The sequence below is a fragment of the Cebidichthys violaceus genome, unplaced genomic scaffold (genome assembly GCF_023349555.1).
Source record: "Cebidichthys violaceus isolate CVI_PGR_0920_01 unplaced genomic scaffold, fCebVio1.0.p SCAF_34, whole genome shotgun sequence".
NCBI classification, from domain to species: Eukaryota; Metazoa; Chordata; class Actinopteri; order Perciformes; family Stichaeidae; genus Cebidichthys; species Cebidichthys violaceus.
Genome location: NW_027176528.1, coordinates 834,261 through 857,514, shown reverse-complemented (window position 1 = coordinate 857,514; position 23,254 = coordinate 834,261). Strand labels below are relative to the sequence as shown.

Sequence of the window (23,254 nt, the reverse complement as noted above, 5' to 3'; positions counted from 1 at the left end):
CACAGTGACATTAGAATCGTAACATACATTTATGCACAAGGACCAGATGCACTGTGTTGAGTGTTTGTAGCGAAACTTAATTTACAACACCTGTCCACAGGAGGCTTTAAAATAAAAAGAAAGACGTGAGTATGGCATTACCAAAAAAAATCGACATTTTGCTGAATGTCTTTTAATTCTGGCAGTATGTCCTTTGGACTTAAACGTCCTCAATATGTTTGCTCGTGGCACATTGGCATCACATTGGTGTGAGAAGAAGCACCCAGTCCCCGGTCCCAGTGGTCCTCCTCGGTACAGATAATGATCTGCTCTCACTGAGCTTTGGCCTTTAACCCTGGTGGTCTCTGCTCCCAGGTCATCCCGGGTTTACTGAACCGCACAGCCAAAGAATCCTAATAGCAACCAGGGATCATCTCAAGGGAGCTGCCATCTCTCTGTCCCTCGACAGCGCGCACACACACACACACACACACAACAACTGAATGTGTGTTTTTTTCTGTTTTTTCCTGCATCAAACATGTGGAACTTCAACATATGTAACTGGAGAGAATTAGTAGGCTTTTGTCCATGATTAGAGCTCTCGCCTCCTTCAATCAAGACAATAAAGTTTCCTACTCAGCCGTTGTAATCGCAGTAATTAATGAAGATCGCTGTGTTATCCTAATGAGACTTCCCTCGAGCCATCGGACCATTTATGGCAGGAAATGGTGGATGCGTGCATTCTTTGTCTGACACATAAAAACACTATTCATTGTTGTGTAAACCCTGCTTTGATTCTCATTGGATAGAGAGGGCCATTAATGAACACTTCTCGGGGCAAAAGCCACAGGACAGTGGAGAAGGTTTCAATTACTGCTGGATTACAGGAACTGTAAAAGGGCACAGTTGCATCTCACGCTGCGCCGCAGGCATGAGTCAGGAACTGTATATCAGCCTTAATATTTCGTCATTTCAGTACCATTCCTCATATTTCACTTGACTTAGTTCACCATTCGCCGCATTTGTTTCACTGCATTTTGCTGTGTTTTTGACGTTTGGACCGTTTTCTGTCTTCCTCATCGCTCACAGGTCCCCACCACCTCTTCCCCACGTTTCACACGCCCATCCCGATCGACATGAGGCACCACGAAGGGCGATACCATTACGAGCCGCACCCGCTCCACGCCATGCATGGGTAAGTACCATGAGATGTCGGCGGTCATCGTGAAATGAATAATCACGGAGACGTCCACGGTGTATCTTCCATAGCGAACAGTGACCCGCCAGTTGCACCCATTCCAAATGTCAGCTGATTGAATGGTCGTTATCAGTTGTTATCACTACCATAGTAATGCTAGACGGAGCACACTGCACACTAAAAATAAGTACGTTTGTAAGGTGACACACAAGAGTTCTCTGTGTTCTCTATGATAGCAGCCGTCTGAACCTACTAGTAGGTGTAGCAGGTCCCTTCTTACCCATGTCTATGAGGCTGATCGCACCCGTTCAATCAGGCTAATTCGAATCCTTCTGTGTAACCAAACATTGTTCAAATCCAGCAAAGTTTATTTCAAATAGTAGTGGAGATCCAGAAGTTTCCAAACATACCAAATATACCATCCTGACCTTTACGGAAATGTGCATTAAATGATGAACGAGACGTCTACAATATTTCCTTTTGATGGAATGGAGTCCCTGGTTTGAAATCATACAGCTTTAATGTGGAGCTGAGGCAAGTTGATTCATATGACACTGTAAGACAATATGGAATATAATGATCTTCTAACCTTTACAACTTTACAGGTTAATGAAACAAAATCCTGTAACCAACACAAATTCATTTCAGAGCCGTCGGCCCTGTTTATTAATTCACCAATACGTAAATGTGTCAGTGAATTGAACACATTGTACATATCATTCATACCGACCAACAAAAGAGTCGTAGGATCCCCTCGTCAGTAGCAGGGAGGTTCTCTATATACATCCACAGAGGTAGATAAGGTCTGAAAAGCAGTTGTCAATTTTCATTGCTTTCTGTCTCGGAGAACTGAGAGAGAACGCTACTACTCCCTCCTAATTGTTAGCACCCGAGCTGGAACTAAAAACTGCCCCCCCCCCCCCCCCCCTCCTCCCCCCCCTTTTCTGAGCTTCCTTGACAGAGCCAAGTTCAAATACACCAAAGCCAGACACGATACACACAGCAAGAAGGGAGACTGAGATAAAAGAGACAAGCCACATTAGCAAAATACAATAGACTGTTGACATGTCCTCTATCTCCTCTCCTAAAACATGTCATGTTGTGGGAATTCTAGCACTCTCTGGGGCAAAAGCTGAGCCGAGATAACGTCCAGTGAGAGACAATGTTGGAAGAAGTACATGTACAAGTTTCACGTAAAGCTACAGCGAGGTTTTCGCTTTCCGTTGATTTTGGAAAGTGAAAACTGTGGTCAAAAGCGGTATTTCAGAACATCAGAGTTTATTGGTAAGCATAAACAGTCCAGTTGTGTGCTTGGATTTGAAACTTGTATCCTAACCTGACCTACAAAGACTTTATTACCATAAAAGTCTGGCCTTCCTAACATTGCCAGGCGTCCTCATGCTTATCTAAGATATTCGAAATCCAGTGAAGGGAACCCAGGAGTAAGATCAATAGAGGTTTCGTGAGAACTGTGCTGTTACATTTAAATTCAGCGAGATCAGGTGATACACGGCGTAGGCAGAGCTATTCATCACCTGCAAAGCGAGGGGATGGGAGGAGGGAACGGTGTGGCTGCGCACTCGGTTTTGTTTTGATTAATGTGATGGGACTCTGACAGAGTGCTCCCACTAATTCATCAAGACCTTGATCTAGCTGTCTTTTCTCCAGCACGCACCAAATTCACCTAATTACCGCTGTCCCGGCGAAATGGAGCAGCGTGTCGGCGCGGGGGCCGCTCGGCGTGTTTGTCGGTGGCCTGGTCGCTGCGTGTCAGGGCTGCGCTTCCTGTCTGAGGGATCGCGCTAACTCCACGCCGAGCGCTCTTCATCACTGTTTGCATGTAACGTAATGAGGGCCGCGGGGTCACAGTGTCACGGCCGTCATGGTGCAGATGCTGCAGTACTCACCGCTTTGCTGCCCGGCTGACAGTGCTGAGGAACAGACGACTCAGAAGGCCACAACATGTCATTTCCTGACTATCTCTTAGCTTTTCTCATCAACATCTGCTGTGTAATTTATCTGAAGTACAAAGTATTACGAGTCACTTTGGACAGTTTAAAGAAAAGGATCAAAGTGTCCGTGTATAAAACGCCTTCATGTGCCGTCTTTCTGTATTTCATACAGGATTTGAAAGTAGCAACCTTGGAGCTGTGGTCCCACATGCCTGTCACAGACCTAACAGCCGTTAGAGGGAAACAACATGCAATGTCTCTGGAACACAGGAAGAGCCTCTCATGGGATGACAGTAGAACATGAGCTTACAGTAGAGACAGCTCTTGTGGGCTGTTTACTGTATATTTTTGTAGTCGGGCATCTTCCGTGCGAACCCGCAAGCCAGGAAAGCCAGCCACCGTGCCAGTGCGTCTCATCGGGTAATTAGCCGTCCGAAATCCGGCCTTCCCTTCCCGGAACCTCGACGACAACGCAACGGATGAGAAAAACAGATCCCCCGCTCATTCCACAGCCCGTATTTATGCTTTTTGGGAAGCAGTCGGGGGGACAAATTGCAGCGCTTGCAAAAGTTGAAATATGCCCGAGGTTTTCGTGTGGCAGGGCTGCGGCCTGCACCGCCCCTGTACACAAACAGATGTGGTCCAACTCGCCGGGCAAATCAGCCGGCTCAAGGCCCGCAGCGCGGAATGTGTTGATTAAATACAGTTTACGGATCAGCCATTCGGGCCCGTGTTGTTTTTTCCCCTTCTTTGTTTTGGTTCGGTTAACATGGAAAAGGGGGAGGGTGGGTGAGGGAGACGGACTTTTTTTTTCGAGCCTGGGTGTCAGTGGCTGTGACAGACGTATTGGTTATGTCACGCTGCCGCTCGTTGGCTCCAGCGCCGGCTCATCGTCGCGGCTAATGTTTTGAATTCGGATGCTGCTCCCCTGAGTTACAGCCAGCAATGTGCTGCTGGAAAGACAAGGGACCCGTCAATCAAAAGGCTGGGAAGTTGCAAATCAATAGCCTTACATTTCCACGGCTTATTTCCATTTTTTTTCCCCGCACTCAATAAAGACTAAATGGTATGTGACAGCAACGGATCCGAATAATGGATAATTACCCCTCCGTATAATCCCTTCTCAATTAAGTGCATTATCCCATCGTCTGACATAGTTCTACTGGGCCCCTCTTTTGTGCGCAGTCCTCTCTTCTTAGGGAATACAGTATCAAGTTGTCTCCAAATCCTCAGCATCCTGATCAGGGCCCCAAAAACAACTACGGCAGGATCTTAGCATGTCCCCCGTGGGCCAGCGTGGTGATTTATCTTGATCGCCTTGGCTGCCCAGAAGTACAGAAGGGAGTGTGTCACATCATAATTCATATCCCACCCCGAGCCAGTATAGGGAAAATGCCAGAGAGGCAAATTCTAACTTGTTGGTCAGCCAGGAGGGCAGGGAGGCAGGCGAGGCGGACAGAAACGGGAACTTGAAGTTGAAAGTGTGGCTTCAACGCCTCACCTTGAAAACAGGTTGCCTGGGAAGCATCCCGTGTCAGTGAAGGTGGATGCTTTTCAAAGGCATCGCTCGCAGAACGACAAAATGACGTCCCCGCGCAACTAAACTGCACTCTCAAGAACGATTTGAGGGAAACCGGACCGAACAGCCGGTGTTAAAGTTGTGGTGAACGCTACTTTGATAGGTTTAGGTAACTGACCTCCCAAGTTAGGTTCCAGAAAGGCTCATTCAAACTTTCACACTATAGTGAAACTCGATTGGTCATAACCACCAATAACCAGTTCGTATGAAGAGTTAGCCGACCCTGTCCCAAAGGTAAAAGGTATTCTGCCTGTTCCAAAAAGCCTCACGTCACTTCACACGTGCACTCTGGTATGTACTTACTCGCAGGGTTACTCATGTGCTCTACAAGCTGCACCATGTCCAAATCCCTTTTTTTCTCACAGCAGTAGAGTTTTAACAATGGAACAACAGTGAGCACGGAACCACACCGTACAGAACACAGAGACAAAATAGCAATTACCTCGCCGAGAGCATGTCATCTGCTCACTCCCATCGGATCCCCATCCCTCTCCCTCTCCCTGGCCCTCCTCGAGCGTCATCCTTACGAGGACGGATTCCTGCCACTCTTGCGTGGCAGCGAAGAAGAATTTAGATTAGAGTGTGTTTCCACCAGGCCGCAGCCACCCATTGTGTTCAGGTATGATGGAAGTTTCTTTAAATGGCAGCCACTTAGATCTTAGAGACAGGGCTCTCTGAGGCCCTCAAAGAGCTTCCCATTCAACCTCTGTGAGTTACGCCTCTCGAAAACACACAGACTTCAAGTAACATCTTGTCAGAAAAAGGGTGGATCGACAAGGCTTCAATAATGGTACCTGCCAGACGGGACTATTATTTGCAGCCTCCTGACAGGCAACAGCAGTAAATTTCACCTTATTATCAAGCCCTCATGCGCACTCTTGGTCGTTGGAGTGATTTACTGCAGCTGGAGTGATGTGCGCGGACACGCCGGGTTCGCTATCGGCTAAAACAAATAACTATTGTCGGCGGATGCAGGTTTGAAGTCAAATGCTGCAAAACGGTTTTGGTAGGTGGAGCGTGGAGAGGAGGCGTGTTGATTATAATGGGTACGAAATGTATTTATTTTCAAAAGCGAGTTCGCGCTTGCAGTTCTGCCACATGAAACACGCTGAGGATTCTCACATCACAGTATAGGGTGGCTCATATCACCATCGTCATCGTGTTTGAATAAGCTCTTTTTCCTTGATGTGACTATGCTAACGTATGTAGCCAAGGCTCGATTCATCAGTGCCATAGAGCTCCATAGAGCTGTTTGACTTCATTACAATGAACACACACTGTAGTTTATTCTGACTCAGTCCCACATACACCAAAATCACTCATCAGAGCACCAAATGTGGACTAAATAAGAAATTAAATTATACATTTGTGACCAGAATTACGCAGTTCAGTAGGAACCAATGGGCCCGAGACACACAGACAGTGGAGAGAACCCAACCTGTAAACCAGATGTGCTTGAACGATGAACACCACTTGATCATAAATTGGAGGCGTGTGGCAGATTGTTTATTATTAGCATCGCCAACGCCCACTAAACAATATATAATGGCAGGTGTTGTGCCGTGTGCAAATACTCTGGCACATGGCCAAGAATTGAAGAGATGTCCCCAAAAAAGCAGCACATACGAAGAAGACCTTCAGCACGGGTTCAGTAAATATACTGAAGCAAAGTAAACACGCGGTAGTGTTGGCGTTACAGGAGAATCAAAAAGCATCAAAGAGCCAGAGAGTGTGTAAGCCATTCAGAATCATCCAAGAGTTTATATAGTCTTAACTGTTGATAAGTGGACAATCTAATCATTATATTTACTCTAAAACATTGAATAATCTAAATTCTATTATTCTGAATATTCCATATTCATGCGAGTTGTTTTTTTATGTTACTTAAATGTAAAACTGGCGTAGGACAAACAACTTGTGGACTGTGAAGATAAGATGTTTTTGCTCTTATCTCGGTTAGAGTGCTCCAGACCATAACATGTTCCCTTTCTTAAGAGAAGAGCAGGAATAAGAAAAGCTTTGAGGAATCCCAGACATCAATGCGTACTGACAAATGTGTCCGATATTGCTGCTGTTGCTGCACGAGGCCCAACGTTGTTTGCTTCTGGTGGAGGTAAGGTGGAGGTAACTGATGGAAGTGTGTTGAACAGGTTCCTGCATCACATTAGGGAGCCATTTCTGAACCGCCATCCATCCTAGGAACATATTAGGACGATATTGCATTCTAGCTTTAGACGTTGGCTAAATCGTGGGAATCCCAGTGTGTGACTGCTTTGATGACCGTTGAGTCACCCACACTGATAAGAAAGAGAGCCAGCAACAGTGCCAGCTTACCCAGGTAGTCCTTCAGCGAAGCACCCAGCCAGTAATCTGAGGCGGGCACTGCCAAGCTTCCCTGTATGCTGCATCGAGGCGGCTCGTAGGAAGCGTGTTTTTTTTGTGTATGGAGCGTCTGTTTCTTCTCACGTCTCCCCTCCCGCCCAGAACAGAGGGCTCTTTATGGTTGTTTGTAGGGGAAGACTGGGCCTGACGGCAGAAAGTTGGCCCTCGGACAAGGCCGGCAGTCTGCAGGCGCTTACTGGAAATGGAGCGAGGGCCGAGGCTCCGGGTTGGTTGGCTCGACCTGAGTCGGGGCAGGGCTGGGCCCGGGCGCAGGCTGGCATCCGCACAGAGACGGTGAATGAGAGACTGAGCAGGGTAACGCTGAAGGGAGGGGGGGGGGGGGGTTCTGCCAAGCATGCATGCTAGGTCTGAGGCCCCCCTTTCATAGCCACAGACATATAACTGCAACCTGAACCTGTCTCACTCATTTCATCAGAATCAAATGATCTGACACCCCTGATCAATGTTTTTTCAGATGTATAATAAAATGTTCAAGCTTCTCCAGAATGATGACCAACTTGACTATTTACTGGCCTTTAAGGCATGTCGCTCCACAGAGAGATGCAAAACATAGATGTAACATTACCAATCTCCATATTTAATAGGAAAACATTACTGAATCATGCTTCCAGCTGAGAGATCCGGGCAAACGTTGAGATGAACCGTTCCTTACACCCTTCTCTTACACATGCAGTTGTTGCTGCCAAGAGTTAAAACCACACACATAAACACTCGTGTGTTCACCGCAGCCATCGGGCTGCTTTACTGTCAGATTAAACCGAATTTGTTCTTAGGCCCTCATAAAGACAGCTAATCTGTTGTTTTGATTTCGCTGTATTCTTGTATGAGAGCGTCGCTGTGGTCACATTTTCTACAAATGAATCGCTCCTGCTCGGCTCGGTCAGTGGCTCGAAGCTTCAGGCTGAGACGCTCTGGTGTCACTTTTAGACGTGTCAGGGATGGCGTTGCATGCTGCGTTGTGTCTTTTCAAAAATAATCTTCCCGTGTTCAAAGGAAACGTACAGATTCTACTCAAAATAAACTTTAAATGTAGGTTTACTTAGTCTTTAGGTTTACTTTTGCAACAACACTACTTGGTTAGGCTTGTGAAAAGATATGTTAACTGGTGTTAGTGAAGTACAGAAAGTGGAAGTTGTGTTTGTTTAAACCCATCTGACCTCCCCTCCCTACCATCCTACTCCCTCCCTCCTCGTACAATGTCATTTGCTCTGAACGTCTAATAATGACTACGATTGGTTTGCATTTGAGTTAGCTGAAAGCCCCCGTTGTGTCTCATACCGGGCGCTCTAGTGTGTCGGTATCAGGCGCCGCGGGCCGCTGGCCAAGCATCAGCATTCGACGAGTATGAGTGGAGTAAGTAGTGTGTGATCTTTGACTCGTGATAACACATCTTCTCACTACAAAACGTGACCAAAGACCAAATGACCAAAGAATATAAATATTTTAAATAGAAATGTTTCACTGACAGTGAAGTGAATTCCATTGTGAAAGGAGGCTACGATGCCTAGAATTGTACTCATCTGTGACTCAGATAGAATTACAGTGAGTCATGAGTCTTCTCATCCCCTTCAGGTTTATGACCCTCAACCGTTTTCTTCCTTTTAGCTAAAGAGAGATTGAATGATGACTTACTGTATAGTTACCATACCTCCATTAGGATTAAAAAGACTTGTTTTTGTGTCTTGTTGACACATACATTTTCCGGGAAGACAATGGCTCATGGGGGGCACTGTAATCCACTGGTCCGTTCAACCGTAGAGCAGTTTCAACCTAAAAGTCCACTTCAATTTGAATCTCTACATCAGTGTCTGTACATTGACAATGTATTAGTTACCGTTAAACCAGCAATGTAACCAGTCATTCTGCCTTTTCATCTAGTAGTCGTCCTTCCCCCCCCCCCCCCCAGCTTAATAGTCATCCTTGAGGGCTGAATACTACCAGGTGTTCTTACCGCTCACTGGTGGAGTGGCGGGCCTCTTATCAGAGCTGAAGCACACTAGGTTCGACATAAGTACTAATGCCCCTTCAAAGGGTTGTGCCACTGCCAGCGGGCCAGCCGACATTTTTTTTATCTACAGTTCGGCCCCTCGGGGGGGGGGGGGGCTGTTCAGAACTACAACACCCACTTGTCTGCGTTTCTGCAAGCAGAGCCGGCAATTACCTGTCAGAGATGACAAATTTACCGTACGGCTCGTTGTGACCGACAGGCTGTCGGACGACCTCTGACTTTTCTCGCTAACGGCGGCTGTTGGCAGCTACTTAAGGTTTTGAGCCTCCGGTTGCGCTCTCTTATCAGACACTATGTATTAGCCGATGTAAGAGACCCTGTAGTTTTGCCCACCCAAACAGATAGAGAATACGCTTCCTGGGAGCCGTGCGAGTGGAAAGCCGCCCTTGGTCTCGACTTGTCTGTAGCTCTAGGGCTTAATAGGAGAAGGCGAACAAGAGGGGATTATTATGTATTAGCTGTGGGACTGGGAAGGGGAAAGGGTGTAAGTGGATTGAGACTGCAGACACTTTGGTGGAACAACAGAAGTTAAGGCTTGTCTGTGAACATACCAGTGAAGATCCCTCACAATGATAACGGAGCACAATACAAGTAATCACATTAGTACAGGGTCTTTTCCCCCCCTCCGTCTCCCACGATGTGCTTTTTTGTCTTCCTATTTACCTATGACCCTCCTCCTCCATCCCTTCCTCCTGCCTCCACACCTTCTTTTTTTGTATAATTTATTTAGATTGGTCTAATTTTGAACTCTCTTTGCAGACCTCCAGGACTGACGGGCAGTCCAGTCATCTCAGACATTTCCCTGATCCGTCTATCTCCGCACGGGATGCCCGGGACGGGCGAGTCACCGTTCAGCCCTCCGCATCCTTACGTCAGCCCCCACATGGAGCACTACCTCCGCTCGGTACACGGCAGCCCCACCCTCTCCATGATCTCAGCGGCCCGAGGACTGAGCCCTGCCGAAGGTAAGAGTCACCCCCATGTACCACCAACTACGATATCGATCTGATATCTACAATTAGGTGTTGCTATTACCACGGCAACATACCATCACACTGCTGTGCAACGACCACTATAACACAAAAAAAACTGCCTGAACAGCAGTATCACACATGAGGAACACAAAGTGGCACAGGGCGTGAGATCAATTTGACAACTCCTCCTCTCCGGGTTTAAAGACACTGATGAAGTTGTTCAACTGTTTTTCTGTTTAAGTCAATTTACTTACCAACGGCAAGCGCTGGAACAGAGTGCGAGCAGGACTACTACTCACACTCCCACGCAGTCATTCACTCGTATAGATGGCGCACATGTTCCGTCCGTAAACACTCTCATACCTGCTAGGTTGCAATCACCATCATGCATTTTGCAAAGGTCGGAAACACTCCGCCTCAGTGTTCCTACGATGTGTGCAATGTACACAGTGTGAAGAATAAACTGCAAGTGGTGTGGAAAATCTTTGACTGCTTTGACCGGTTAACATTAAATAGGTGGGATTAGAGTTGAGCGGGTTCACAATTTACGTATCCTGTTCACTATAAAGCAGCTGTGTCTGCTTGGATGCAGCTCACTGCGTGCACGGCTTCAGTTTACACAGTTAACCGACGTGATAATTAGTCTTGCTCCCCATACACTCCCCGATATAAAGTACTGAGGCACACCTTTCATCGAGCTTGTTATGGTGTTTTGGCAAGTGTGTGCATGCTGGTGATTTGTGGGTGTCTTGTCTGTGTATATATATATATATATAAATATATATATGTCTGGACAGGAGAAACCATGGAAATTATCACAGAAAAAAACAACACGATGACAGACCTGTCCTCGCTACCCTTGCTCAAACAACAGGTCGGAGAAGTGAGGAGCCACAGCGCACCCCCCCCCCCCCCCCCTGCACCCAGCACCAATAAATCACCAGGCACACACGCTGCTGGCAAGTAATGCCTCGCCGCTTTTCAAGAGAAGCAATGCGGAAGAGATGCTGTCCCTGATAGAAGTGGCAGGGAAGTATGGCTCCAAATGGAGGGCGCGCTACAGCTCTAAATAAAGTCAGTGGAGCCACGGAGCTCAGTGGAGCGCGTGTAAACCCTCCGATAGGGATACCTGGGCGTCAGGCGTTACCGCTTAAGGTATACTCAGAAGTGGAAAGAGTGTTCGAATATTGTACTCAAGTAAAAGTAAAAAGAATGCGCTTGAATGAAAATTAAAAAGTAAGTCAGTTCAAATGTGCTCTGAGTAAACGTAATAAATATAAAGAGCGGCGGGTGCAACGGGTCATATTTAGTGTCACACAATAAATGACACTTCTTACAGAATCAACAGCAGATACGAACACCGGTAACAGGGAGCTGTATAATATAACACCATCAACTCCACAGCAGCTGCAGCCACAAACACACACATGACAGCAAAGGAGGGCCTCCATTCTCTGCTCGTTCATTTTCAAAGCAAAATGATGTAACCAGTCCACCCAGTCTAACCCTAACCCACTATAACCAGTCCACCCAGTCTCACTGTCCCACTATAACCAGTCCACCCAGTCTAACCCTAACCCACTATAACCAGTCCACCCAGTCTAACCCTAACCCACTATAACCAGTCCACCCAGTCTCACTGTCCCACTATAACCAGTCCACCCAGTCTAACCCTAACCCACTATAACCAGTCCACCCAGTCTAACCCTAACCCACTATAACCAGTCCACCCAGTCTCACTGTCCCACTATAACCAGTCCACCCAGTCTAACCCTAACCCACTATAACCAGTCCACCCAGTCTAACCCTAACCCACTATAACCAGTCCACCCAGTCTAACCCTAACCCACTATAACCAGTCCACCCAGTCTAACCCTACCCCACTATAACCAGTCCACCCAGTCTCACTGTCCCACTATAACCAGTCCACCCAGTCTAACCCTAACCCACTATAACCAGTCCACCCAGCCTAACCCTAACCCACTATAACCAGTCCACCCAGTCTAACCCTAACCCACTATAACCATCCACCCATCTAACCCTAACCCACTATAACCAGTCCACCCAGTCTCACTGTCCCACTATAACCAGTCCACCCAGTCTAACCCTAACCCACTATAACCAGTCCACCCAGTCTAACCCTAACCCACTATAACCAGTCCACCCAGTCTAACCCTACCCCACTATAACCAGTCCACCCAGTCTAACCCTAACCCACTATAACCAGTCCACCCAGTCTAACCCTACCCCACTATAACCAGTCCACCCAGTCTAACCCTAACCCACTATAACCAGTCCACCCAGTCTAACCCTAACCCACTATAACCAGTCCACCCAGTCTCACTGTCCCACTATAACCAGTCCACCCAGTCTAACCCTAACCCACTATAACCAGTCCACTCAGCCTCTCTGTCCCACTATAACCAGTCCACCCAGTCTAACCCTAACCCACTATAACCAGTCCACCCAGTCTAACCCTAACCCACTATAACCAGTCCACCCAGTCTAACCCTAACCCACTATAACCAGTCCACTCAGCCTCTCTGTCCCACTATAACCAGTCCACTCAGTCTCTCTGTCCCACTATAACCAGTCCACTCAGTCTCTCTGTCCCACTATAACCAGTCCACTCAGTCTCTCTGTCCCACTATAACCAGTCCACTCAGCCTCTCTGTCCCACTATAACCAGTCCACTCAGTCTCTCTGTCCCACTATAACCAGTCCACTCAGTCTCTCTGTCCCACTATAACCAGTCCACTCAGCCTCTCTGTCCCACTATAACCAGTCCACTCAGTCTCTCTGTCCACTATAACCAGTCCACTCAGTCTCTCTGTCCCACTATAACCAGTTCACTCAGTCTCTCTGTCCCACTATAACCAGTTCACTCAGTCTCTCTGTCCCACTATAACCAGTCCACTCAGCCTCTCTGCTCATTAACAAAAGATTTTGTGCAGAATGAGACTCTGTCGTCACATCAGGGTATTTTTGCCACAAACAGCCAACGGGCTTCACATACTTCACTTAAAGTAAAAGTGAAAGTAGATGTCACCGCTAGAGTGTGTTTTCGTCATTTAGCTCGACACAGAGCACACCAGTTGATGTCATAACGTCGTTGCTGTGTTTGATTTGGGTGAACTCGCGTGCTTGCTGGTGCAGTGATTAATTAAGGTCCGTGCAACCGTTTGTTAAGCAAGCAGAGGCACAATAATGACTGCACTGATAGGTACTGTTCACTAACTGCTAGCCCCGTGTGTGGTTACCTCTTAACTTGTCATATTTTGGCATTCCCATCTGTGAAGATGGGTAAACATTATACCTGCCATACAATGCATGTATAACAATGCATGTTAGCATTGTCACTTGCGTTAGCATACGGCTCAAAGCATCACTGCAATTAAGTGCAGCCCCACAGAGCCACTAGCATGCCTGCTCTGCCATTTTATTAAATATATGACCTTGATGGTCCAAAATGTCAATTCACTTCTCCTATAGTGTAAACTGCCCAGTGTTTCCTGTATGTGGGGGTAGTTGATGAGTGAGCAAGAGAGGGAATTCAGACACAGCCTCAGTATTGTTTCACTACAACTTGGTGGGTTTTTTTTAAAAATAATAAACTTTTTACCGGTTTTTACTTTTGTCTGATTTGAATTTGGACCAGCGGAGGGTGGAGCTGCTATCTCTCATCATGCCTCCATAAGTGGGGTCACACACGCACAGGCTTGAAATGCTACTCTGCAGAGTCGGTAACGTGATCCGGCAGCCGTGGACTAACCCAAAGGTATCTGCCCGGGTCGCTGCAGAAGCCGGAGCACAAACACGCTGCCTGTGCACTGTTACCACAGCCATGGCCTAATAGGTTCTGATGGATCCAGATTTTTTTGGTTTATATGCGCGCTTGTGTGTCAGAGGGTGGGGGGGGGGGGGGGGGGGGGGGGGGGATGCTGTGCTTTTGCTTCCCCCAATATCCCACTTGGCTCCCACTCAGTGATCCCAACCCCCACATCCCCCTGTTTCCACCAGCATGCATATTAATCTGCCATCGGCCCACACCCCTGTCCCCTCTCACACTGCTGGGGGAGGTGGGGGGGGGGGGGGGGGGGGGCAGGAAATGGAGGAAAGGGGGACACAGGCACAGTTAGATGCAGGGAAAAGGAAAACCAATCCATCTCTCACTCTCATAGTTCCTGACACTTTTAAATGCGGCTTTACTGGGAGCAGGTGTTAACACATTTTACATCAACATTACCTTTGCACATACAGCATCTAAGGCTTCCTCGGCATTATGAGTGTGCGTCTGTTTGCACCTGCAGTGTATGACTTCAGCCTGTCCAACTTCGAGAAGTGCAGGAATGTGGTATTCCTTCCCTCCGTAGCACACCCCCCCCCCCCCCCCCCCCCCCCCCCCCGCTCCATCTCTCCCTCTACTTCCTTTACTCCCTAGAGATATTTCCCCTTAGCCCAGCGAGCCTCAAAGACATCAGACATCTTTTATCAAAAGGCTCATGCCCCGCGGCACGCAAGCAAGCAAGCACGGATTCTCAAATGTGTAAAGCAGATCCTTCGTCTCCTCTGTTGAGTCCTTCCTGCAGCCTTTTTCTGTTCTTGTCTCTGTTTTGTCGTTCTGCCGAGGGGACGGTGAAATGACAAAACCTAAATGTTTTTTTGCTCAGTCCCTTTGACTTGTCAAAATGTGTTAAGCACCAGAAGTGACCTCCTGGTTAGTTCATTCTGCAGTATTGTATCTAATACGATCCCATTATCTGTGTTTTTATGGTCAAATTTCTTTCACGAGATGATAAATGTTTAAAAATATTTACACATGTTAAAATTACAAGTCGGCATACACAGAGAGGGATGGGACATTGTAGACTTCTTTTTTTTTATTTCAAGAAGAAGAAAAAAAAATAAACCTGTCCTCCATCTTCTATTTGTTCCTCCCGTTTCTGCTGCAGTGACCCACGAACACCTGAAGGAACGCGCCCTTTTCGGTCTCCCTCCTCCACCACCAGGGGCCAACCCCACAGAGTACTACCACCTGATGGCCAGTGCCAGCCAGCGGAGCCCCTACGGAGACCTGCTGATGCAGAGCAGCGCGGCAGCGGCAGCGGCGGCTGCGGCAGCGGCAGCGGCAGCTCATCTGCCAGAATACATCAGCCCAGTGGATGGTGAGCATAAACTGACAGCTTGCGATGCCTTTTGACAGAAACACAATTTGCTATTCATAAAATGAGAATTACACTACATCAATAGCACGTCAGATTATAAAACTGTTGGATTTCAACACCATTTTATCATTAATCTAGTTTATCTAATTCGAAATCTGTTCAAATCAGTTGTTATGAAACCCACATTTCATCCCAGTGAAACGCAGCATATTTGGGTTTCACTGGGAGATTCCGAAACGTAACTTTTGGTTTGGCACGGGACACGGACGCCGGTCCGCTGAGTGAGTGTCCTGTGCAGGTTTGACCCATCCTCCCACCGTCATTGGACTTTATTTTTTGCTCTTCACACTACTTCAGTTGCTCTGAACGTCTCATAATGATGCGTCTCATATAGATGCTGAACCTTTTCTGGAAAGCTTACTGAATCACCAACATGATTTGTCAAAAATGAATAATTATCTTTAATAACTGCCATCCCAGTAATACTAAAGCACATGCCTTTTCATCCCCCGGTACGAGAGTAACAGCCAGACTTAACAGCCGTCTTGCCCTTTGTTCTCAGCACCAGGCATGTTGATACCATCCTCTTCTTCTTCCTCTTGAGGCGTTTTCATGGAAGAGTTCACCACATCAAAGCTAGTGGAGCTCTTTAGACTTACACGTTGCATGGGGGCCGCGGCTAGTTGAGGGTTGAGGGTGCGTAAACACTAAAAGCCCAAAGGCCAGGAGCTCGTAAAAGCACGTGTTCGCTAACAGTCTCTCGTGCTGACGGTGGTTCAGGTGCGCTTCTACTGAGCAACATCCTACAAAACAAATCCAGGGTAACCGCAAAAGAAAGAGCAGCATGAGGAGAATTTGGCCGTGTGAGGCGGAGGAGTGTTGCTCTGAGCCCTTTGCGTCCGCTCTCTCTTTTGTTGGGCGGTTAAGGCAGAGATTGCGGGCCGCACGGCTTGTCCGCTGAACGACGGGGATGAGGCAGCTTAGCGCTGATGCAGACAGCCGGGCCAATAGGCGGGCAAATGCTCACACGTGTTTGCACACAAGCTCACAGAGGCCGGCCTGTTCGCCTGTTTTTGCCGGTGAGACCCCCGGCCCTCTATCAAGATGACGGTCCAGGCACCAGAACCAGGCGTTTGATCTCAGCAGCGAAAAACGCATCCAAGAAACCTTCAAGCCCTCGTGAATGGGGAATAGAAAGCGCACAGAGTGGAAAACTGTCCGTGAAAAGTCAGCCCTTTTTTTCGATGCCTGATAATCAAATACTCCACTTGGCACCGACGCCCGCCCCGGCTCCAGGAGCCCCTCGCTCTTTCTTACATCCCGTCCAACCACCCACCCAGAGAAAGAAAGAAAAAACTAAATCTGCCCCACTGCTTTGCCTTTGCGATCAATGCGTGACACCGCAAAGGCAGGCATCCTCACGCACAGGTAGGAAAACACAGCGGAGCGGAAAGGAAGCGATTCCGATGCGGGACCGCTTGGCGATTCATCTTTAAAATGACCTCAATCACTTAGTCAACCACAGCGGTGCAGAAACTGCAGACCACCTCTCCGTCCTCCTCCTTCCACCTTTTTTCTTCTCTACCTCCAACCACCTCAGTGACCGCCGCTGTCCTGCCTCGCCCGCACTTGTTTGGCGAGACTGTTTGCTCAAATAGCCGCAACCCCCCCTCCCCCCCCTTCCCTCCCTCCGCTCTACGCAGCATCCACACTTGCTGCCACCGTCCCGGCAGCTTTTATTTAATGTTGGAACGTGCTTGGAGTGATGTGGTGAGGTTTAGGCCACTCTGCCAGCCTGGAGGCTCTTCCAATGCGGCCTCGAGACACAAGGCCCGTATTGACCAAGACGGCCAGCTAATGGTCATCGCGGGCAGCCTCGGCCTTGAATCAAAGGCCTCATTTACTGCCGGAGCGTGGGAGGAGGAGCAGTGGCAGAGGTGGCAAATATGTGCTTCATCCCTCAGCGTTAGTTTTGGAAGGCAGTGCAGATAAAAACCCATATTAAAAAAATCAATTTATGCACTAATATTCAGTAGACCCACCGCAGGAACTGGGAGCCCTCAGTGAACCCATAGTATGGCTCCTCACCCGCCCCCCCCCCCCCCCCCCCCCTCCTCCCCCCTGTTTATCCTCTGGATAAGTGAATTGCGAGGCTTACGGTTGAGCCATCAAACACTGAGTGCTGCTGTGCTGAAGTGTGCTGGTGGAAAAGTTGCGGACACATATGTCAGGGTCGGTGGGGGGGTTGTCGGTGCTACAGGTCCCACTTGTGAATTTGTAGGATTTACTGTTGAGTTTGCCTTAAGTCAGACACTTCAACACAGGAATTTCTCTCCTCTTCCTTATATGAGGAAGATGTGGCTTTAAGTGCCACAAGCTACGGACCGCCACAGACTTCGGGGGGGAATTCTTTTCATGTTCCCAGTTAAAACACAAACCCACGCAGCGGAATGGTTGTTCGATTGCAGCCTTACTCTTTCAAGATCCATACGTCGCTTGCTTGGGTTTTGGGTTTTTCCTCCCGCAGAATTGCCGCAGTGTGATGGACAGGACCGCTCTGCAAACATGGCGTTACCGGCGCCTGCAAAGGCCTCGCTGAAACGCTTAGCTGCCTCTGTGAGGCGTCTGCGGTGTGTGTTTCACACATTAATCGTCTCCTCTTCTTATCTGATGAGAGTGACGTGGAGTCTGCGTTGAGCAAACTGGACTAAAACAACAACAAAAAATACATTTTGTTCCAAATCTTGTCTTGTTCAAAAGAGAAAATGTCGGTTCAAATCTTCTGAATCACGCGTGCTTGAGCCTCGTTTTCAATGACACATACTTATCTAAAAACAAGCTGAATTTCCTTCAGAACGTGTTCATTTGTGGAAGACCTTCTCCCTAAATGTAACAATTGGAAGATTAATGCCAGAATCACACATGGCATTCCTGCAGTGACTGAGCTGAGAGACATTGGAGACACTTTGGCGCCCAAATACTCAGACATGTGCTCTCATAACCTTTCACAATTCATCGTCTATGGAGCAGTTCCACACTGTATACTTAGTGATGACATCACTAATGTGAGTTTAATAGCGCAATCCATTGTTACCAAAACTTGGAACAAAAGCGACAAGAAAACCTCCGACAAGGAAAAGTGAAATTGAACGATCATTCAAATGGATTCGAAGGAAAACTTGTGCAAGATCCACCTAGTCCGAGTTAACCAAGATGGATACACTTGAAGTCACAGCAACATGGCAGCGCATGCAGTGAACTGCTAGCAGGATTACCTTTTTCAAAGTGTATTTGTGCTCCTTTTGAGGCGATGCCCATTTGCATGAGAAATATCTCCCCACAGGATTCACCACTCATTCATTTACAGTCTTCTGTCACGAGAGACTTGCCATGCCTACATTAGTTAGCTGCATGTTTTTTTTTTTTCCCCGCAATTAGATGCACTGGGACGCATTCAACGCAGTTCAACTTCGGACTTGCAATGGATCGTAGCATTAGCGCTCCAGTCTTTGGGGTTTTGGAGAGAGTTGTTCCTGTTTTCTAATATTATAGTGATAACTTGTATGAATTTTGAAAATGGACGTCGTTCCCTTTGAAGACTAAATACGAGAAGAAATGACCTTTATAGATGCCATTGGTTTCTTTCCGCCCACAGTTAGGCAGGGCAGTTGATGAACCCGGCCTTATTACTATGCTGGTCTGTGAACCTCAATAGAAGTAACAAAGATTCCAATACCAATGCAAAGACATTTAACCAAGTAAGTATAAATAAAGTCAGGGTATTTCACATTGGGAGGCATTCACAAGACTGTTTGTATGTGAGCGAGCGGGTATGTAAGGGGTGGGTGGGCAGAGAAATATCAGGAAAAACGCCGAAGCTCCCGCGACAAAAGCAGCGGCCAAAGTAAATGTGTGCCGTCCCGAGGAAAAAGGCTTTAGTGTTGATGCAGCGGAGGGAGTGAGGGAGATAGTTTTGTGTACTGATGTGGTGGTGAGGAGTGAGGGAGTCCGGGGGGGGGGGGGGGGGGGGGGGGGGGGGGGGGGGGGCGTCCCCTCAGACTGCATACACAAGCACTTAACTATATGTTGGTTCACGAGCACGTGGCTGGAAGTGTGTGCTTAAATACACTGGCAAACACAACGGCAGCTTTGGGCTGGACACTGGGGGCTCATAGAGGATTCAGCCAGAGGCCCCCCCCCCCCCCCCCCCCCCTTGCTAATAAAATTCACAGTGTTAGTATTAGTGAGATTTAGCTTTAGTGGGGTTGGGTGGGGGGGGGGGGGTTCCTCCCGTTTATCACAGAGGGGGACTTTGCTGAGGCCTGCTTCAACACGGTCAAGGCAATAAGGATTTTACATATCTTGGAATCCATTTTCTTTTGGAATAAATCTGAAAACATAAAAGGCATGAATAATGGAAAACCACTCTGGCTCCATATACGTTAGCAGTGTGGAGCCAAAGATCGCCTCCAAAGATTTTCATCAATGACGTCTTGTTAAGGGGGGTTTACTCTACTGTGGCTCCCTATGTGCAAGCAAACCTGTGCTTACCCTCAAAAAAAACCCCAGCAGTGCACCGATACTGACATCAGGATCACGGACACTGAGTCAAATAGCTAGGGTATCTATTCAATTCAATTCTATGTTTTAATACAATATAGAGTGGAATTTGCACTTGAATTGTAATTCCTGTTCATTTTGAAGATTTTTTTACCAAGTACGATTTATTATTTTAGGATAAATAACAATCCAGTACATTTATACCTCTGTATGTATTTGTTACTTTTTTGATTTACAAAGTTAGTAATGCAAAATTGAATTAATCCTGATGCTGCTCACACACAAAATAATTATCCCAGTCACTTCCACACAGTGAGGCATGCGGCTTATTAATCTAAAAATAGTATCGGATCGGTACTCAAAAGACCAGGCATCGCTATCGGAACTTAAAAATGTATCCCTACACCCGCGCAACACCCCCTAACTCAATGGGTTAGCTATTTGAAAGCACACAATTCACATTTCTGAACGCTAAACACAAAGTACTGACCAGCTGCTTGAAAGCGTGTCAACACAGGTCCAAGAGCAGCACCGTTAGCCGGTGTTATGTCACCGGCTAACGGTGTGTCCGTCTCATCATGTCCCTCTGGAAACGCCTCTCCCTCTAGCTGTCATCAGCCTCTCTGCTCTCAGGCAATTTAGTCTTTTTTGCACAAATAGCAGATCAAATTTATTTATTTTTTTACCGTATGCGGCCCGTTTGATACCGCTCCACAAAGCGTATTAGGGAAGTTACGTTGCCTACAAGGAGGTGCTCCGTGAGCCCGGGCCAGGATGACACCGAGAGCTAACCCTCCAATTAAAGTGTTTTCATTTTCCACAAAGCCATTTCAGTTGAAACAGCTCAGACAAATGCTTAAAATACACACACACACACACACACACACACACACACACACACACACACTCTTCACTCCCATCCTTTTGGATATATATATTTCTTTACTTTACTGTATCGATGTGCACTGGAGCGCCTGTAATTATGACTCTCCATATAAATCCAGATCCCACAATTACAACCAGCCCACGATGCAGTCCCACACATAGACACACACTCCCATATCTCACACACACACACACACACACACACACACACACACATGCCATGTTACCACATACTGCCGCGCCGCCATGGCCTGTGCAACATCTGTTTTCTCACTCCCTGCCGGAACCTGCTCACCCTTTCAATTATAACCGCCACCTATAAAACACTCCTTTACCAAGTGGTGAGAGTTGTGTGCGCACGTTTGTGTTCAAATTTGCTCCAGGTAAAAAAAAGTAGGTTAGACCAGCAACAACGACGCTGAGCAAAAACAACACTAGCTTGTTCGCGCCTGAGCTTCAGAAGGACGTTATAGGCATATAGGCGTTGAGAATTCTTCCGAGCTGAGGTGGATTTATGGATTGAGGGGGTGGTTTTGACGGCGGAGGCGGAGGGCGGCGTTTTTGGGCACAGTGCCCAGAAGCGTGAGGCAGGCGCCAGGCTGCCAGGCTGCCAGGCTACCAGGCCACCAGGCGGTGAGGCCTGTTTCCCGCTTAAAGGGGGAATATTAATACGCGTATCTCCCATTAAATCTGTTGGCGAGACAGCAAGGTCGCCTCACTGCAAAAATACCAAATCCTTGCTGCTGCACGACCCGTACGCAATGCATAGCTGATCAGAAAGAACTCCTCATTCATGGTCCGAGTGGAGAATAGCACTTAGGTGTTTTCTGTTCCTCCCCTGCTATCTCCCTCCTTTCCTCCATCCACTCCTGTATGTAGCTAACCAAAGATGAAACGTGTATTTATTAGCCCCAAAGAGGCACATTCCTGAGGAACGTTTGTTGTCTTTGCCAACTCTTTCATACACGTCTCTATCATCTCCACCAGTCTTTTTTTCTTTCTTTTTTTCAGGCCCCAAACTACTGTCGTCTGTCGTCCCGGGGGGCTTTTTTAACTAAGTGCATATGCCTCTGCTTTACGACTCGCCACCTCCAAACATAATAGTTTTGGAAGTAAGACCCCGGTTTATGGCTGTAGGTCTGGCTCGGTGATTATGGCGGTGCCTGGACTAATTTCGCTCCAGGGTTTGTGAGTTCCACCAGCTAAGAGCCGGGGGTGTGGGGCGACACGTTGACAGCGGCGAAGCCGACGTGCAGCAAATGTGTGCGTAGGTGAGTCGTGATGGGCCTATTAGGAGTTTCCTGCCTCTCGCGCCTCTGATGATGTCTGCTGTAAGACCTAATTACACGTGCGCACAAAGACACACATGCCCCCCCCCCCCCCCCACCACCACCACCACCACCACCACCACCCTTTTAAAGCAGCACCTGTTGGTCCCAAGCAAAGTGATCTGTGTCCGTGGGAGTGGGACAGACGTATTCCCCAGAAATGCAAAAGAAATAAATACACATGAATGATGGACCATCAGTATGAATGGAAAAACAAATAGCCTTCTCTTCAAGTTCATGGGAAAGTAGTCTCCCTCGTCATTTCCTTGTGCTCTTTTTTCTATGAGAATAAGAAAATAGTGCACCAGCCAGGTCTAGCGGAAGGCCGTGAATGCTACCTTTGTGAGTCAGCCTTGTTCTTTTTTTTTTTTTTTTTTTTTTTAATGGTATTCTGAGATCAATTTGTTTAAATTGCCTCCATTTAACTTGCCCAAGTACAGCGGTTTGAAAGAGATTGCTATCACGGCAATTACTGAGAATGATTGGGGGCGATTCATTATGCATAAGAGGACGTGAATGTTAAACAGGGGAGCTGTGTGTGTGTGTGTGTGTGTGTGTGTGTGTGTGTGTGTGTGTGTGTGTGTGTGTGTGTGTGTGTGAGAGAGATGCAGGAGATAGAGTGTGGCTTAGCATGGCTGTGACCTCTACTAGAATGCTCGGGGCTGAATGTTTCTTCTAACATGGTCCGGGGTAAACTGCTGGTCTCTTTTGAGGCCAGGCAAGAGGTTTTAGGAATTAACACGTTGGTCCTCCACTGTGAGCCCCGTCTTGCATGTTAGACATCATGCAGCCATTCGTCAGCCAGCGGTCGTCCATCGAGGTAGCGATGGCGAGATTGGCTGACGTTGTCTCTGTTGTGTCTCCTTTCGTCTGTGTCCAGTTTCACGTTTCTCCAGCCCCCGGCTGACACCCCGACTGAGCAGGAAGAGGGCGCTGTCCATCTCGCCGCTGTCAGACGCCAGCATTGACCTGCAGACCATGATCCGCACCTCACCCAACTCCCTGGTGGCCTACATCAACAACTCCCGCTCCAGCTCGGCCGCTAGCAGCTCCTATGGGCACCTTTCAGTCGGAGGGATCAGGTAATTAGACACGTGCAAATCTCGTAAACAATCTCAAACATGCACATTTACAGGCTTTTCATCATAGACAGCGGTAAAAAAAAAAGCTTTTTATTACTAGTTTATAGTATTCAATTAAACAAATATTTTAGATATAACTTT

At 47.6% G+C, this 23,254-nt stretch overlaps 1 protein-coding gene across 1 annotated transcript in view; it reads left to right on the top strand.

The window, feature by feature from the left end:
• Positions 1–1,024: 1,024 nt before the first annotated feature.
• gli2a (GLI family zinc finger 2a) overlaps positions 1,025–23,254 on the top strand; it is a 35,562-nt gene continuing 13,332 nt past the window's right edge. The window contains exons 1-4 of the mRNA XM_068725216.1: positions 1,025–1,174; positions 9,879–10,084; positions 15,046–15,258; positions 22,912–23,113. Of these exons, the coding sequence (XP_068581317.1) occupies positions 1,116–1,174; positions 9,879–10,084; positions 15,046–15,258; positions 22,912–23,113 (680 nt within the window). The 5' untranslated portion in view covers positions 1,025–1,115. The remainder of the gene's footprint in view (positions 1,175–9,878; positions 10,085–15,045; positions 15,259–22,911; positions 23,114–23,254) is intronic.